Source organism: Ochotona curzoniae, unplaced genomic scaffold (genome assembly GCF_017591425.1).
Source record: "Ochotona curzoniae isolate NIBS_2020 unplaced genomic scaffold, NIBS_Ocur_1.0 scaffold_2587, whole genome shotgun sequence".
NCBI classification, from domain to species: Eukaryota; Metazoa; Chordata; class Mammalia; order Lagomorpha; family Ochotonidae; genus Ochotona; species Ochotona curzoniae.
In genome coordinates, this window is record NW_024467096.1 from 16,229,352 (window position 1) to 16,245,725 (window position 16,374).

At 43.6% G+C, this 16,374-nt stretch overlaps 1 protein-coding gene across 2 annotated transcripts in view; it reads left to right on the plus strand.

Annotated features, from left to right (window-relative positions):
* The window catches only part of SENP2 (SUMO specific peptidase 2), a 46,889-nt gene that overhangs the window by 477 nt on the left and 30,038 nt on the right, over positions 1-16,374 (plus strand). The window contains exons 1-5 of one of the 2 annotated variants that reach the window (XM_041002656.1): positions 934-1,267; positions 5,670-5,725; positions 8,509-8,642; positions 10,756-10,822; positions 13,287-13,377. In XM_041002656.1, coding sequence (XP_040858590.1) covers positions 942-1,267; positions 5,670-5,725; positions 8,509-8,642; positions 10,756-10,822; positions 13,287-13,377 — 674 coding nt within the window. In that variant the 5' untranslated portion in view covers positions 934-941. Of the gene's footprint in view, positions 1-933; positions 1,268-5,669; positions 5,726-8,508; positions 8,643-10,755; positions 10,823-13,286; positions 13,378-16,374 lie in introns of those variants that run through there. The other variant, XM_041002657.1, reaches the window with a different exon arrangement.

Genomic DNA, 16,374 nt, shown 5'->3' on the forward strand with positions numbered 1-16,374 from the left:
TTGCATCTTCCTGGTTTATTTAGAATGCAAATTGTTCTTTTGTTTTGGAGAATCCCTTCCCCCCCCTCCCATTTGAGTGGGTTTCTTGCAAGTTAAACACTAGTCTGGGAGTCTATCCTTAACTGATGATAAGGTGCAGGTGCTGTAAGGGATTTGTGAGGCCAGGAGGACTTAAGAGAATTCCAAGGATTGTTTAAAATGCTAACCAGGGTGGGGCTCATTCTATAGTTGATAATTAACTGGAAAAGCAGTCCCTAGATTTCAGAGGGAAGGTAATGTGAGCCAGCGCCGGGAGCAAACAAGTGTATTAGAGGCCTCTGGTGCCTTCATGTTTGCCTCAGGGAAGGCTCCTTGTCTACCGTCCCTCACTGTTTGCTTTCCATTTTTTTTTCCACCGGTTTCCCCGCATTTGGCACATTCTTTGTCACAGCAACCAGTCACCTGGTACTGTTATCATCTAGGGCTCTCTCAGTAGAGGGATCTCAACGGCGAGGGGCTAGTGCTGGTACTGATACCTTGGTACAAACAACTCTTACCACTGGTTTTGTGATCTCACTCGAATTGTCTCGATTTCTTGATTTTTCAGGCTAGCGTAAGGACGCCCCATTGCAGGGGGTCGCTGCGAGCCACCAGGCGATAGAGTAATATTTCAAGTAGTAGGCATAGATATATGCCAGATAAAGGGCGTGTGTATTCCAGAAGCATTTACCAAGTACTAAATGCGCTCTACTGTTCGGCTAGGCTCGTTGTACCCTCCCTCACGTGCGTCGGGGGCCTTGTCCCTCGGGCGGGCTCTGGAGTGGTTCCGTCTGGAAGGAAGCCCCGCCCACAGCCCCTACCATCGCCTCCTTGATTGGGCCGGACGTCGTCCCGCGGATTCCGGTTGCTAGGATTTTCCGGCAGTAGGGGGCGGGGCCAGGCTGCGCTTGCGCAAATCGAGAATGAAGCTTTTGGGCCGGGCGGGAGGAGGGAACGTCAGGAGTTGTGGCGGGCGGGTGCCTTCCGGAGCCGTGTGGACGTTTTATCTGTGGGCCTTGGTATTACGTCACAAGTCAGCGACTGGGTCTTGGCGGTGGTGGCCGAGGCAGCGAAGGCGGCAGCGGCGGCGACAGCTCTGGGGTTTGCGTCTCGGGGTGTGTCGGCCGCCGCTGCTGCTCGGGCCTGGTATGTACAGATGGCTGGTTAGGTTTCTCGGCACCATTTTCCGTTTCTGCGACCGGTCAGCGACCCCCGCCCGCGCCCTCCGGAAGAGGCGGCGCTCGAACAGGTGAGTGGAGGGCGGGGGTGCCGAGCGCTGGCTGGGCCGGCTCTCCTTCCAGCACCCCGGGCTCCCGGGACCCTGCCGGCCTGGCTCCGCTCCCGTGGGGTTGCCACTCCGAGGCCTGGCAGCTGCGGGGCGCGGACATCCTGATGACGTCGGCGCTGCGGAGGAAGGCGCTCCCTGGTCGTCTTTGGAGTTGGCAGGGTCATGGTAGCAAGTCTGAGGCTCCTGTCGGAGCACATATTGGCTGCGGGCCACCAGTGGGGTTTGGACTTGATGCTGTTGCATTAAGGCTGAAACCAAGAATTGAAGTGCTGCTTTCCGTAGCTTACCACCAGCTGCAGAACGCAGTCCCCAACTGTCAGGGGAAGTGACATTCAAGAGCTTGCACAAGTACTGTCCGGACCGTCCCTTCCCCCACCACCCCAAACGCAGCTGTCTTGTACTGAAGGAGCTCTCAAACTCTGTGTTCGGGGTTCCCTCCGGTGAAGAGAGGGGAGGCTGCTTCTGTGCTTTAGAATCGCCTAAGAGGAAAAAAAAATTAGGTGCCTCCCTGCTTGTGAAAGATTCCCAACCAGCAGTGGTCAGTGTGAAGTTAGAGTGATTGTCCTGTGACATGCATGGCTTCAGTCTTCTCTTCTGGACCTTCTTGTAGGGTTATCGCAAGGGTGATTTGAGAACTTTAAAAAAGAGAGATAGCCCAAATTAACAATTAGTCTGGGGGCCTGGCAGCGTGGCCTAGTGGCTAAAGCCCTCACCTTGAGCTCGCCAGGATCCCATATGGGCGCCGGTTCTAATCCCAGCAGCTCCACTTCCCATCCAGCTCCTTGCTTGTGGCCTGGGAGAGCAGTCGAGGACAGCCCAAAGCTTTGGGACCCTGCACCCATGTGGGAGACCCGGAAGAGGTTCCTGGTTCCCAGATTTGGATCGTCACATCACCGGCCATTGCGGCTCACTTGGGGAGTGAATCATAGGATGGAAGATCTTCCCCTCTGTCTCTCCTCTTCTCTGTATATCTGACTTTGTAATAAAAAATAAATAAATCTTAAAAAAAAAATTAGTCTGGGTAAAAATAGTTTATTCCACCCTTAGGGCTTTGTGCAGAGTGAGGGCTTCATAAACATTTGGTGCGTGGTTACCAAAAAAAAAAAAAAAAAAACAAGTACTGATTTCCTCAACTCTGTTCTGTTTGGTGTGAATTCCTGCTCATTAGTGGAACAGTGATTTGGAGATCAAAATTCTGTCCTTTATTATCCTGTGGAGATCCCTATTTTCCATTATTTTAAAAAGATTTATTATTTTTAAATTTTTATTGGAAAGTCAGATATACAGAGAGTAAGATCTTCTCTCTGATGGGTCACTCCCCAGACAGCTGCAACGGCCTAGAATTGAGCTGATCTGAAGCCAGGAGCCAGGAACTTCTTCCAGGTCTTCCATGTGGATGCAGGTCCTAAGGCTTTGGGCCATCCTCGACTGCTTTCCCAGGCCACAAGCAGAGAACTGGATGGGAAGTTGGGCCGCTGGGATTAGAATTGGTACCCATATGGGATCCCTTCTTGTGTAAGGCAAGCACCCCAGCCCATCCCTGCTGACAAGACACTTTGCCCTCATACACACCAGTAAAGAGTCTCATCTGTTATCTATTTATTTATTTATTTTTATTGCAAAGTCAGATACAAAGAGATGAGGAGAGACAGAGAGGAAGATCTTCTGTCCGTTAGTATACTCCCCAAGTCACTGCAACAACCAGAGCTGAGCTGATCTGAAGCCAGGAGCCAGGAACTTCTTCTAGGTCTCCCATGTGGGTGTAGGGTCCCAAGGCTTTGGGCCATCCTCAACTGCTTTCCCAGACCACAAGCAGGGAGCTGAATGGGAAGCAGGGTGGCCAGCATACGAACCAGCACCTATGTGGAACCCCAGTGAATGCCAGGTGAAAACATTAGCCATTGGGCCCTTTTTTTTTTAAAAAAAGTTGTATTTATTTTTAAAGATTTATTTATTTTTATTTCAAAGTCAGATACACAGAGATAAGGAGAGGCAGAGAGGGAAATCTGTCATATGTTTCACTCCCCAAGTCACCGCAACAACTAGAGCTGTGCCGATCTGAAGCCAGGAACCAAGAACTTCCTCCAGATCTCCCATGTGAGTGTAGGGTCCCAAGGCTTTGGGCCATCCTCAACTGCTTTCCCAAGCCACAAGCTGGATGGGAAGTGGAGCTGTCGGGATTAAAACCGGCACCCAAATGGGATTTTGGCGCATTCACGGCAAGGACTTTAGCCACTAGGCCATCATGCTGGGCCCCAAGATTTATTTATTTTTATTGGAAAATCAGATTTACAGAGAGAATGATCTTTCATCTGCTAGTTTACTCCACAGTGGCTTGAGCTGAGCTGAGCCGAAGTCAGGAGCCTCCTGCAGGTCTCCCACATGGTGCGGGGTTTCAAGTGATCCATTCTTCACTGCTTTCCCAGGCCATTCAGGGAGCTGGATGGGAAATGGAGTAGCTCAGATACAAACCGGTGGTCATAGGAGATCCCGGAAATGCAAGGTGAGGACTTTAGCCACTAGGTTGCCTGGCTGGGCCCTTGTGTTTGAATCCTTTCTGTAGAGGGAAAGGGAATAACAGGGTTAGGTTCATCTGATAGTCAAGTGACTTCTGGCTACACTCAGGTTTAAATTTTTCTGTTCTGTTTTCACTCTTCTTTTTTAAAAGTTTTTTGTTTGTTTGTTTGTTTTGTTTGTGTTTTTAATTTCAAGGGCTGAGAGCATGGGAAGAAAGAGAAATTTTTCATTCACTGTTTCACTCCCCATGTGACCTCAATCCCAGCTGAAACCAGAAGCCTGGAACTCTGTCTGGGTCTTCCATGTGACCCAAGTACTTGTACCATCTTCTGCTACTTTCCCAAGCACGTTAGCAGGGTTCTGGATGTGGTTAAATCCTTGCCTTGCAGGTGCCAGGATCCCATAAGAGCATGTATTCATATGCCAGCTGTTCCACTTCCTGTCCAGATCCGTGTTTGTGGCCTGGGAATTCTGTGGAGGACAGCCCAAAGCCTTGGGACCCTGCACCTGCATGAGAGGCCAAGAAGAAGCTCCTGGCTCCTGGCTCTGGATTGGCTTAGATCTGGCTTTTGCAGTCACTTTGGGGAGTGAATCAGCAGGTGAAAGATCTTTCTCTCTGACTCTTGCTCTCTGTACATCTGCCTTTCCAATTAAAAAAAAAAAAAAAAAAGAACATCTGAACTGGAACCAGTGCTCATGTGGAATGCTGGCTTGACCTATTGTGCTGCAACAAATGGTCCAAGAACATTCTATTTTAATATGTCAGTAGCGGGGCTGGTGTGGTGAGCAGGCTGATATTCCTGCTGTAGCACCAGCATCTCATAAGAGACTTCATTTAAGTCCCATGTACGCCATTTCTGACTGTCTCCCTGGCTATGGCCCGGAGAAACAGCAGAGGATGGCCCAAGTCCTTGGGCCACTGCAGCCATGTGGGAGACTTTGGATCAGTTCAGCTCTGGCCTTTGTGACCATTTGAAGAAAATAACCGGAGGTCTGTCTGTATGTCCTTCAGAGTGTCAAGCAGCAGGTGGACGTTATCTCTTTTTTTCTTTCCTGGAAAACTGCCTCAAATAGAAATAAATACATCTCTTTTTTTAAAGACTTATTTTCGGGTCTGGCGCAGTAGGCTAGTGGCTGGGGTCCTCTTTTTGTATGTGTGGCATCCATATGGGCACCGTTTCTAATCCTGGTAGCCCCACTTGTGTCCTGGGAGAGCAGTTGAGGATGGCCCAAGGTCTTGGGTTTCTGCACCGGCGTGGGTGACCTGGAGCTCCAGGCTCCTGGATTCATATTAGCACAGGCCTGGCTTTTGCAGCCACTAGGGAGTGGATCAGCAGATGGATGATCTTCCTCTTTGTCTTTCCTCCTCTCTTTCCAGTGGAAAGGCAGATATGCAGAGAGCAGGAGAGACAGACGGAGTTCTTTTCATCTACTGCTTCACTCCCCAAATGGCTGCGATAACCAGAGCTGAGCTCATCGGAAGCCAGATGCCAAAAGCTTCTTCCAGGTCTTCCACGTGGGTTCAGGGTCCCAAGGGATTGGACCATCCTCCACTGCTTTCCTAGGCCACAGGCTGGGTGCTGGATAAGAGTGGAGCAGCAGGACATGAACTGGTGCTCATATAGCATCCTGGCTTTTGCAAGGAGAAGACTTAGCCACTAGGGTATGGTGCTGGGCCCAAAAATAAATAAACATGAAAAAAAATAGCAACATTACTTGGATCTCATTTTTTGAGAAAATAGTAGAGAAGAGTTGCATTATGAACACTAGGTTCTATAGAAATGGGTTGTATGTTTATTCATATGTATAAGTATATTGTTAATTTTTTTTCCCTTTCCCTTTTCAGCACTCTGTTTTCTACAGTGGATACTGATGAAATACCAGCCAAAAGACCAAGATTAGGTATTGAATATATACGTTTTAAAAATTAATTTCTGATAGGAATATATTTATAAATAGAAAATTTGAGAATGATACATAAACAGTAAGTCTTTTCCTTTCCTATTCAGTTATATTTTTCTAGAGGTAACCACTATTACCAGAAACATAAATATTCTCAAAAAAAAAATAAATAAATAAAACCAGTGTGTTCAGTGTCATTTTAAAATTTTAAATTCTTAATTCAGTATGGGGAGAGGGTTTGGGGAGGGCCTGGGGGAATCCCAGAGCCTATGAAACTATGTTATAAAATGATATTAAAAAAATAAAACTTAAAAAAAATTTAAAAGCTTTCATATCGAAAAAATACTGTTTATTTTTGTGGAAGAAATGTTGTAAAAACGGATGCAAGCTGAGACGTTTGGTTCAGATGACCATGTAAACTGATCTCATTTGTTGTTGATAATCTCTTTACCTCCATGTGTCTGAAGTAGTAGAGGAGAATAAAAACGCCTCTCAAAGAAGTGTGCAATGGAATACCTTAATAATGTGTTCTTTTTCAAAAATGACTCTGAATTGGGGTATTCTTCCAAATGTGGTAGTTGTGTGCATATATCTGTGTTAATAATTATATTTAGCTAGTAATTACTGAGTATGCATTAATGCTAGGCCATGCATTAGGTTTTACAAGAAAAAACAAGTAATACAAGGCTTCTATTTTTAAGGACCTTTTGTGATTATATGTAGGAAGAATAAGGTATGTATATAGATAATACTGATGTCAGTGACAGTACAAGTGAATTAAGAAAGGTAATTAGAAAAATCCCAGGCTGACACCAAAACCTAGTGGCTAAACCCTTGCCTTGTACCTGTGGATCCCATATGGGTGCTGGTTCATGTTTTGGCCACTGCACTTTCCCTCCGTCTTCTTTCTTATAGCCTGGAAAAGCAGCAGAGGATGACTCCATCCTCTACTGCACCCACATGGGAGACCCCGAAGAAGCTCCTGGCTTCACACCAGCTCAGCTCCAGCCATTGCAGCCACTTGGGGAGTGAAACAGCAGATGGAGGATCTTTGTCCTTCTCTCTGTAAATTTGCCTTTCTAATGAAAATAAAAATAAATCCTTAAAATCCCATCCAATTTTTAGCTGAAGGTAACTAAAACGTTACAGTACCTTTTTAGTGGTCCCTGTTTACTGTGTCATTAGGAATACTTCTTAAGCTCTCGTTAACATCAATCTTTAAACCTTATGTCATACATTACTAAAAATCCCAGTAGCATTTAAGTGAAATCCTGCAACGTGATTAGAGTGATAACCTTTAATTCTATCAATTTCATAAAATGAGAAGTAGCTTTTGTTCTTTTAGTGTACTCCTTTTTTTCCCTTTAATTTGAACATTTCAGAGAGCAAAGGAGAGACAGAGATCTTCCATTTGCTGATTCACTTCCCAGATAGCCACAGTGGCTAGGGCTGAGCCAGACTGAAGCCAGGGACCAGGAGCTTCCTCTGGGTCTCCCCATCACAGGTGGTGGGGGTTCAAGCCCCGGTCCATGTTGTGCATTTCCCAGGCTTTTAGCAGGGGGTTAGATAGCAAGTAAAGCAGCCTGGACAGGAAACTGGCACTCCTGTGGGATGCCAGCATCACTGATGGTGTTCATCTGTTGTGCTGCAACGCTGGTCTCTAAGACTTTTAAGTGATCCAGAGATATTACTTTGTGTTGGATTCTGGTTGCCATAGCTGTTATTTCTTCCCTTTAGGTTAAATTATTGCCATAGCATTCTGGAGACAATTTTTGTGTGTTCTAGAATATGTATTGCTTGAAAATTGACCATTTTAGCTTTTTTTCTTGAAGCAGAATGCATCTAAGGTAATAGTTTTTTTCCCCACAAATACTGTAGAATACCTTTAATTATGAAATAAAAGGAAAAAATTTTAGAAAACTTAACACCAGATGTGTAGGAAGTGAAGACGAGGTAGTACAACAAAAGGAGGAATTTGGGAAAGCACCAGAACCTGCCCTTCCGCTGCCTTCCCAGGTAGCAAAGAGCTAGATCAGGAGTGGAGCAGCTGGGAATCGAACTGATGCTTGTATTGATGCTGGCATTACAGATGGCTGTGCAGTCTGCTACATCATAGCGTTAGCTCCTGAAGCTTGCTCTTTTTACGTACTTATTTTTGTAATTTTTTCGGTGGCTGAAGGGGTGAGTCTGAGATCTGACAAGCAGTTTTTCTCTAGCAGAGGGATAGCCTTGTTTCATCATGGATGTTGAGGAGTTTCAAATTTATACTTCACCAAGCCAAAACGCAACAGGGGTGGAGTGGGGGGAGAAGGGGTTAGCAAAGAGTGGCTTAGGTCAGCTATGTTGTTATCTGCCTGGCTGATCATGACAAACCAGTTGAGTGATGGTGCTTCGTTCTTGCAGGGTTCTCCCACACCTAGTGGCTGCATGCCTCTTCTGTAATGAAGCCCTCTTTTATCTGGTAGCACACTTGTTTATATGTCCCAGAAAACGAATTCATGGCTAAAAAGCTGCCATTTCAGAATGGTTTTCTTGCAAATCACTATGTGATTTGCTGAAATGATGGCTTCATGATTTTGTAGCATTAGCAACATTTTAGTTAGAAACAAAAATCAAAGTATTGGCATTCTAATTTTTCAGTTAGAAATTATTACTTTTATGCATTTACTTTTTAAAATTCCAGTGATTAAAAATAAGTCTTTAAATAAAATTTGAGAGAGATTGTAAGATACAGTTTTTTAATCAGAGTTTGTTAATATTTATAGTTTGTTGATATTTTCTAGATTGCTTTATTCATCAAGTAAAAAACAGCCTCTACAATGCTGCCAGCTTATTTGGATTCCCATTCCAAGTGACCACAAAGCCCATGGTAACTTCTGCTTGTAATGGAACACGGAATGTGGCCTCTTCGGAGGAGGTTAGTAGGGAACTGATCTTGATACTGAATCATTGAAGTTTCGGAGTACTGTCTTTTTGGGAATAGCATTATTTTATTCTTAAATTTATTTACTTGGGAAGCAAAGAGAAGGAGAGAGAGCGTTTTGAATTCTTAGATGCCCACAATGGCCAGGATATGTTTTTATTAGCCTATGATATAAAGGCCAAGTAGTTAAAGATTAAGAAATTAAACTGTTAAAAACTACTTTTTGAGGGCCTGGTGGCGTGGCCTAGCAGCTAAAGTCCTCCTCTGCACCAGGATCCCATATGGGTGCCAGTTCTAATTCCGGCAGCTCCACTTCCCATCCAGCTCCCTGCTTGTGGTCTGGGAAGGCAGTCGAGGACGGCCCAAAGCCTTGGGACCCTGCACCCACATGGGAGAACTGGAGGAAATCCCTGGCTTATGGCTTAAGATTGGCGCAATTCCAGTCGTTGCGGTCACTGGATGGAAGATCTTCCTTTCTGTCTCTCCTGCTCTCTTTATATCTGACTTTGAAATAAAAATAAATAAATCTTTAAAAAAAATCACATAAAGACTAGTTTTCGGGATGGCCATCTAACTAACATAGTGGCTAAAATGCTACCTAACATGTTGGCATCACATATTGGTGTGCTTGAGTTGAATCCTGACTTCCTGCTAATGTGTACCCTAGGAGGCAGATAATGACTTAGTGGGTTCCCTGCCACCATGCGGGACACCCAGATTGAATTCCTGGCTTTTGGGCTTCAGCCTGGCCCAGCCCTAGCTATTATGGGTATTTGAGGAGTGAAGCTTTAAAGGGAAGAGCTCTGTGTATCTTTTTTTTTTTTTTAAAGATTTATTTTTGTTGCAAGGTGAGATATATAGAGAGGAGGAGAGACAGAGAAGATCTTCTGTCTGCTTATTCACTCCCCAAGCAACCACAATGGTCGGAGTCGAGCCAATCCTAAGCCAGGAGCCAGGAGCTTCCTCAGGTCTCCCATGCGGGTGCAGGGTCCCAAGGCTTTGGGCCATCCTCGACTGCTTTCCCAGTCCACAAGCAGGGAGCTGAAGATGGGAAGCATGGCTGCTAGAATGAGAACTGATGCCCGTATGAAATCCTGGTGGGTTCAAGGCGAAGACTTTAGCTGCTAGGCTACTGCGCCAAGCCTGATCTCTGCCTTTTAAATAATTTTTTTTTCAAAAGAGCACTTTATATTATTTGCATTAATATTATTGCATCCATTTAGAATTTTTTTAATGTGAAGGAACTTTGGATTATTACATTTTTTAATGTGAAGGAATTTGGGATTATTATTATTATTTATATTTTTAAAGATTTAGTTATTTTTATTGGAAAGGTAAGTTTAAAGAGGGAAGGAGACGGAAAGATCTTCCAAGTGCTGGCTTACACCTCAAGTGAGTGCAATGGCTGGAGCTGAGCCGAACCAAAGCCAGGATACAGGAGCTTCTTCTAGATTTCCGATGTGGGTTCAGGGGTCTCAAGACTTTTAGCCATGTTTACTGCTTTCCCAGGCCATAAGCAGGGAATTGGAAAGGAAGTGAAGCAGCTGGGACACAAATTGGTACCCATATGGGATGCCAGCACCTGGAGATAGAGGATTAGCCAGTACAGCCAGCTCACTTCCTTAATTTTTTTTTTTTAATTTATTGATATTTATTGGAAAGGCAGACATAGAGAGGAGGAGAGACAGAGAGGAAGATCCCCCACCTATGATTCAGTCCCCAAGTGGCTGCAATGGCTGGAGCTTAGCCAATCTGAAGCCAGGAGCCAGGAGCCCCCTCCGGGTCTCCCACTTGGGTGCAGGTTCCCAAAGCCTTTGGGCCGTCATGGACTGCTTTCCCAGGCCACAGGCAGGGAGCTGGATTGGAAGTGGGGTTGCTGGGACCAGAACCAGTACCCATATGGGATCCAGGCAATGTCCAAGGCTGGGACTTTAACCACTATGCTATTGGCCCGGGCTCATACTTCCTTAAATCTTTGGTTTTAATGATAGCACCTTTTATATGGACTACCTGAGAAAGTATTCCATACAGTGGTTTTTTTCATATTGGAAATTTACTTAAATTTTAAAATTTAGATGCCATATAAGTGATCTTGGTGTTTTTTCAGGTATTCTCAAGGCCGCCTTCTTGTGAACTGACAGGTTCTGGATCCTCAAACAACATGCTGAAACTTGGTGAGATAGTCAAAAATATTTATGTGTTCCTCTGCCACCTTCTACCTGTTTACCTCTAAGTTTTTAGACTTAAAAGCACTGATTTGGATCAGGATGAGAATGAAAGCATATATACTAACATTCTAAATTTAGCAAATAATTTTCCTTCAGGATTGTTTTCTCTAAATTTACTGTTACATGTTCTATTTATAAATATATGTTCTAAATGATTTAAGTAAGGTTCATTCTTTAAAAACCCACATTTACTGATGGCTTTCACTATTCTAGGTGTTGTATTAATTTATTTAAATCAACAGAATAATGAAATGTTGTGTTTGCCCTTGAGGATTTCATCAGTATCTATGGGAGCAGCCTCAGATTCCTAGTTCTTACAGTTTTATAGTGTAAGGACTTTTGTGGATGTGAGGGCGATCTGGCTGTTACATCTGTCACCCCGCTGATCTCCAGGGTTAGGCTGGCTAGGCAGGTGTCCCCTTCCTCCCTCACCGCTCCACGAGCTTGCCTGCTGAAGCTGTGCCCTTGGTCTTAGAGGGTGCCCATCCCTGCTAGAGGAGAACTGTCCTTGGTCAAGTGTATGCGAGCAGCTGTGCTCCCCTCCTAGAACCTTTAGACCCTGAAACTGAATTTATTGTATGTAATATACGAAATGTTTTGGTGAAGAACAGTAGAAGATGCTAGATGTGGGAAATGATGGGGATGTCTGTAATCCAGCTACATTGGTAACATTTGAGAGGAAGAGGAGATAGTTGGGAAAAGAGGATTCAGAAATCCTGAGAAAGAAGTTTGGGCAACGATAAATGACTTACATTTGATCTTAAGCTTTTTTAAGTAAGTACTTCAGGAGGCCGAGGAAAGAGCAAAGGAGAGTAAACCCACACCCTTGTACCTGATACTGTAGTACTCCAGTTCCAAAGACTTTAAAGGCCATATTTCTTTTCTTTTTTCTTTCATCTCCTCTCCTCTTCCTCTCTTCCCTCCTATCCCCCCTTCTCTCTCCTCTCCTTTCTCTCTCCTTTCCTTTCCTCCTCTCCGTCTTCCACACTCTCCTTTTTTTCTATTTTTTACAGAAAGAGGACAGACAGAGGGATAGATTGTCCATCTGCTGATTCACTGCATAAATAGCCACCGTGGCTGGAGGTGGGCTGGTCCTAAGCCAGGAGCTTTCTCTAGGTCTCCCACGTGGATGCATAGTCCCAAGCACACTTGGGGGGGTCATTGCTGCTGCTGTTCCAGGCCGCCAACAGAGAGCTGGTTTGAAAGCAGAGTATTGGGGACTTGAACCAGTGCTCTTAGGAGATACCCCTCAGACAGAAGCCCAACATTCTGTTCCATGTTGGTAGCCCCAGGACCATTGTCTTGTATAACATCCTTTATCTTAAACCCTTGGAGACCAGATATGTTTATGAATTCAGATATTTTCAAATTGATATAGATGTACATTTTGAAGATTATTTAGAAAGCCCATTGGAATCTAGAGTAAAACTAATCAAACATAAATATTTCTGCAGTTGAATATTATTCACAGAGGTGAGGTAAGTAAAGACTAGCTTTACATGGGTACAAGTCAGGATTTTTAAGATTTGTTTATTTTTGTGCAAAAGGCAGGTTTATAGAGAGAAGAGACAGAAAGAAAGATCTTCAGTCTGCTGGTTTATTTCCCAAATGGCCACAAAATCCAGAGCTGAGCCGGTCTGAAGCCAGGAGCCAGGAGCCTCTTCCAGGTTTCCCACACAGTTACAAGGTCCCAAAGCTTTCGTCCATCCTTGACTGCTTTCCCAGGCCACAAGCAAGGAGCTGGAAGGGAAGTAGAGCAGCTGAGACCTGAACCTGCACTTGTATCAGATTTTGGCACTTGAGGGAGAGGCTTAGCCCGTTGAGCCATCATGCCCTGTCTCTAAGTTGAATTTAGCAAACCAGTGAATTCAGGTCAGTTTAGGTTTCTATGGCAACTGGCCTATGAAAACTTCAATTGTAGAACTCTTGAATTCTCAGGGATTTCAAAGTCCTGCAGTGGTTCCCCTGGTAGATAACCTGGCTGATGACATTTTACTATCTTAACTTGCTTACAATTACTGGAAGCATATGGTGACATGTCACATGTGTGACTGGTTATCTTCTGAAGAGGAAACATAATTTGAAAAATTTACTCAAATGGAATAAGTTATGGAGAAATTGTATTTTTGAGTTCTTCATGGTCTCTTGTCAGTTCCACCAAACAAAATTTAAAACACTTGTTACTAAATTCTGTTATTACCTATCTTAGACCAAAGACAAACATAGATAAATGTTCTTCTTTAATGCTTACAGAATTTGTGCTGGACTTCTGTGTTGTGTATTAATAAAATTTTACAATGTAAGCTACATAGTTCTGTAATTTAGATTATTCATGGGTTTTTGGAATGTAGGGTTGTTCACCAGTGTTGTTTTTTTTTTTTTAACAATTGCAAATGCGTTTTTAAAATAGGTAATAAATCTCCTAATGGAATAAGTGACTATCCAAAGATCAGAGTGACGGTAACCCGAGATCAGCCACGCAGAGTTCTGCCTTCCTTTGGGTAGGTGTTAAATTCTGCCTTTTGTAAGTGGAAATGTAGCAGTTGTTAGGTGCTTACTCTTATGAAGCATTTTCACTTTGGGTCTGTGTCATTTTGTTAAGTGAGTACTTCTGAGTAGTAAGTTTCTGAAGTTAGTAAAGTTAGAGACTGGAGCCTGGATATGTGTTACCTTTTCTACTAATTATGTGCTCACAGAATAAGCTGATTGTAAAAACCTCCTTTCAAATAATTTTAACTGAGTTTGTTCTGAATTTTTAAAGAATTTGTAATGGGAAGAATGTAGAAATCACAAGTACAGTTTGATGGTTTCTCCTATGCTGAACATAAAGTTTTCTTCCCTATTTCTGTATTCTCACTCTAGGATTTCTAGAATTTGCCTGAATTTTATACGTTAAAGAACGATTTAATTTTCTTAGATTTTCTCATGTGCTGTTCTTGCTTTTGTTATTATTTTTAAATATGTTAAAATTTTGTTTATTTTTTTTAAAGATTGATTTTCAGCACATCAGAGTGGGGGGAGAGTGAGAGAAATGGAGAGGCCTTTCATCCACTGTTTCACTCCCCCAAGCTGTAACAGTCTGTGCTGGATCAGGGGGAAGCCAGGAGCCAGGAACTCCCTTGGGTTTCCGCATAGAGGATCCAGGCCCACGTACTCAGTCCATCATCCGGTTTTCCCAGGCACATTAGCAGGGAGCTAGATCTGAAGTTGAGCAGCTGGGACTTGTTGTTCCCATGTGGGATGCCACAATCTCAGGCCATGGCTTACCTGCTGTGCCACAGTTCTGGCCCCAGTATCTGGGACCTGAACCTGCATTGCAGTATGGGATGCTGCTGATAGCTTAACTTGCTGTGCCATGCTGGTTCCCTTCTTGCTCTTAAAAATTTTGTTTTTTGGGCTCAGCACAATGGCTCAATGGCTAAATCCTCACCTTGTGGGCACTGGGATCCCATACGGGCACCAGTTTATGTCCCAGCTGCTCTACTTCCTTTCCAGCTCCCTGCTTGTGGCCTGGGAAAACCTGGCGATCCTGTACCCATGTGGGAGACCCGGAGAAAGCTCCTGGCTCGTGATTTTGGATCAGTTCAGCTCTGGCTGTTACGGCCATTTTGGGATTTTTCCAGCAGATGGAATATCTTTCTGTGTCTCCTTTTCTCCATCAATCTGATCTGCTTTTCCAATAAAAATAGATAAATCTTCTAAAATTTATTATTGCTTTTTTTTTCTTTCAGGCAATTTGTAGGATGATATAGTTTATTATGTCTGTAAAATATTTTGAAATTTCTTCTTGCTTTGTCTTGTTTACCTTCAGTTGTCTTCCCTTTCCCGCATTTCTTTTCTTAGTTCCATTTTAAAAGTTAGATTCTTAAGTACTTTGTAATCCTCAGCTGGGCACTTACATTTAAGAATGAGATATTTAAGACTGGGTCCTCTGAAGGTGTATGAATGGCTGAATGTAAATCTAGGAGGAAAAGTACAAAATGAATATGGAACGCCTCATCCCAGAGAGTAAAGGAGTGCTCAGAGCTGGCACTGTGGTCCTGCAGGTTTAGCTGTCCCCTGACTCACCAGCATTATGTATCAGAGTGTCAGCTTATATCCAAGTATTTCACTTCCAATCTGGCTTCCTATTATTGTGCCCTCGAAAGCAGAGGAGATGGCACAGGTTCTAGGCCCTGGTCCCCCACATTGGAGACCCCAAAGAGAGTTTGTGGTACCCAGCTTCAGCCTGGCCCTGTCCTGACCATGGTAGATGTTTAGTGAGTTAACCAGCCAGCAGACAAAAGGTCTCTCCCTCTGTCTCCCTCTGCTTTGCTTTTCAAATAAAGTTTACAAGAAAAAATAAGGGAAAGGAATATTCAGGAACTGACATGGTACCAATGTATGAGAAAACTTAAAAGATCTGTTGCTAGGTCAAAGTGGGAATAACTTATGTGTCAGAATAAGAGTAGGAATATAGATATATAGTTATATATGTAATAAATAATATGTAGTGTAGAGGTAAATAGTAAAATGCCATCTATGAAAGAAAATAGCCATTTTGTAAATATAGTAATAATTTATATGAATGGCAGTCATTTCAGTTGAAATTACTAAAGAAAACTTGGAGTAGAGGATCTATTTATTGTTTTTTATTTGAAAGACAGAGTTATAGAGATTCAAAGCGATCTTCTACCTGCTGACTCATTCCACAAGTGGCTGCAGTGGCCAGCACCAAACTGGGCTGAAGCCAGAAATCAAACACTTCTAGGTCTCGGTGTAGTTGCTGGAGCCCAAGCACGTAGGCCATCCTGCATTGCTTTCCTAGGTATTTTAGCAGGGAGCTGAATTAGAAGTGGAGCAGATAGGACTTGAACTGGGGCTCATGTGGAATGCTGCCAGTGCAAGAGGGAGCTTTATGTGCTATGCCATAGCACCAGCCCAGAGGATATTTGTGTAAAGGATGTTTTTACTAGCTTTGTATAAATTTGGATATATACTGCTTCTTACATTATTATGCCATTGTTAAACTTGATTTGTTACAGTTTTGTGAAAGATGGCTTTGTTATAGTTAAAGGTAGACTTAGGCCCTAAGTATTTTATCAGTTTCTTTATATAAATATTGCTTTAGCTTTATTTTTAATTCCCCTTACTTTGAGATCTGAGTTTTCATTTTTGTTTTCTGATTTCCATTTTACTTTCTCTTTGATGCATAGTTTTTTTTAAAAAGATTTATTTATTTATTAAAAATTTATTTTTTAATTACAAAGTCAGATATACAGAGAGGAGGAGAGACAGAGAGGAAGATCTTCCGTCCGATGATTCACTCTTCAAGTGACCGCAATGGCCGGTGCTGTGCTGATCTGGAGCCAGGAACCAGGAACTTCCTCCAGCTCTCCCACATGGTGCAGGGTCCAAGGGCTTGGGCCATCCTCGACTGCTTTCCCAGGCCACAAGCAGGAAGTTGTGGAGGTGACGTGGAGCTGCGGGATTAGAACCGGGGCCCATATGGGATCCCA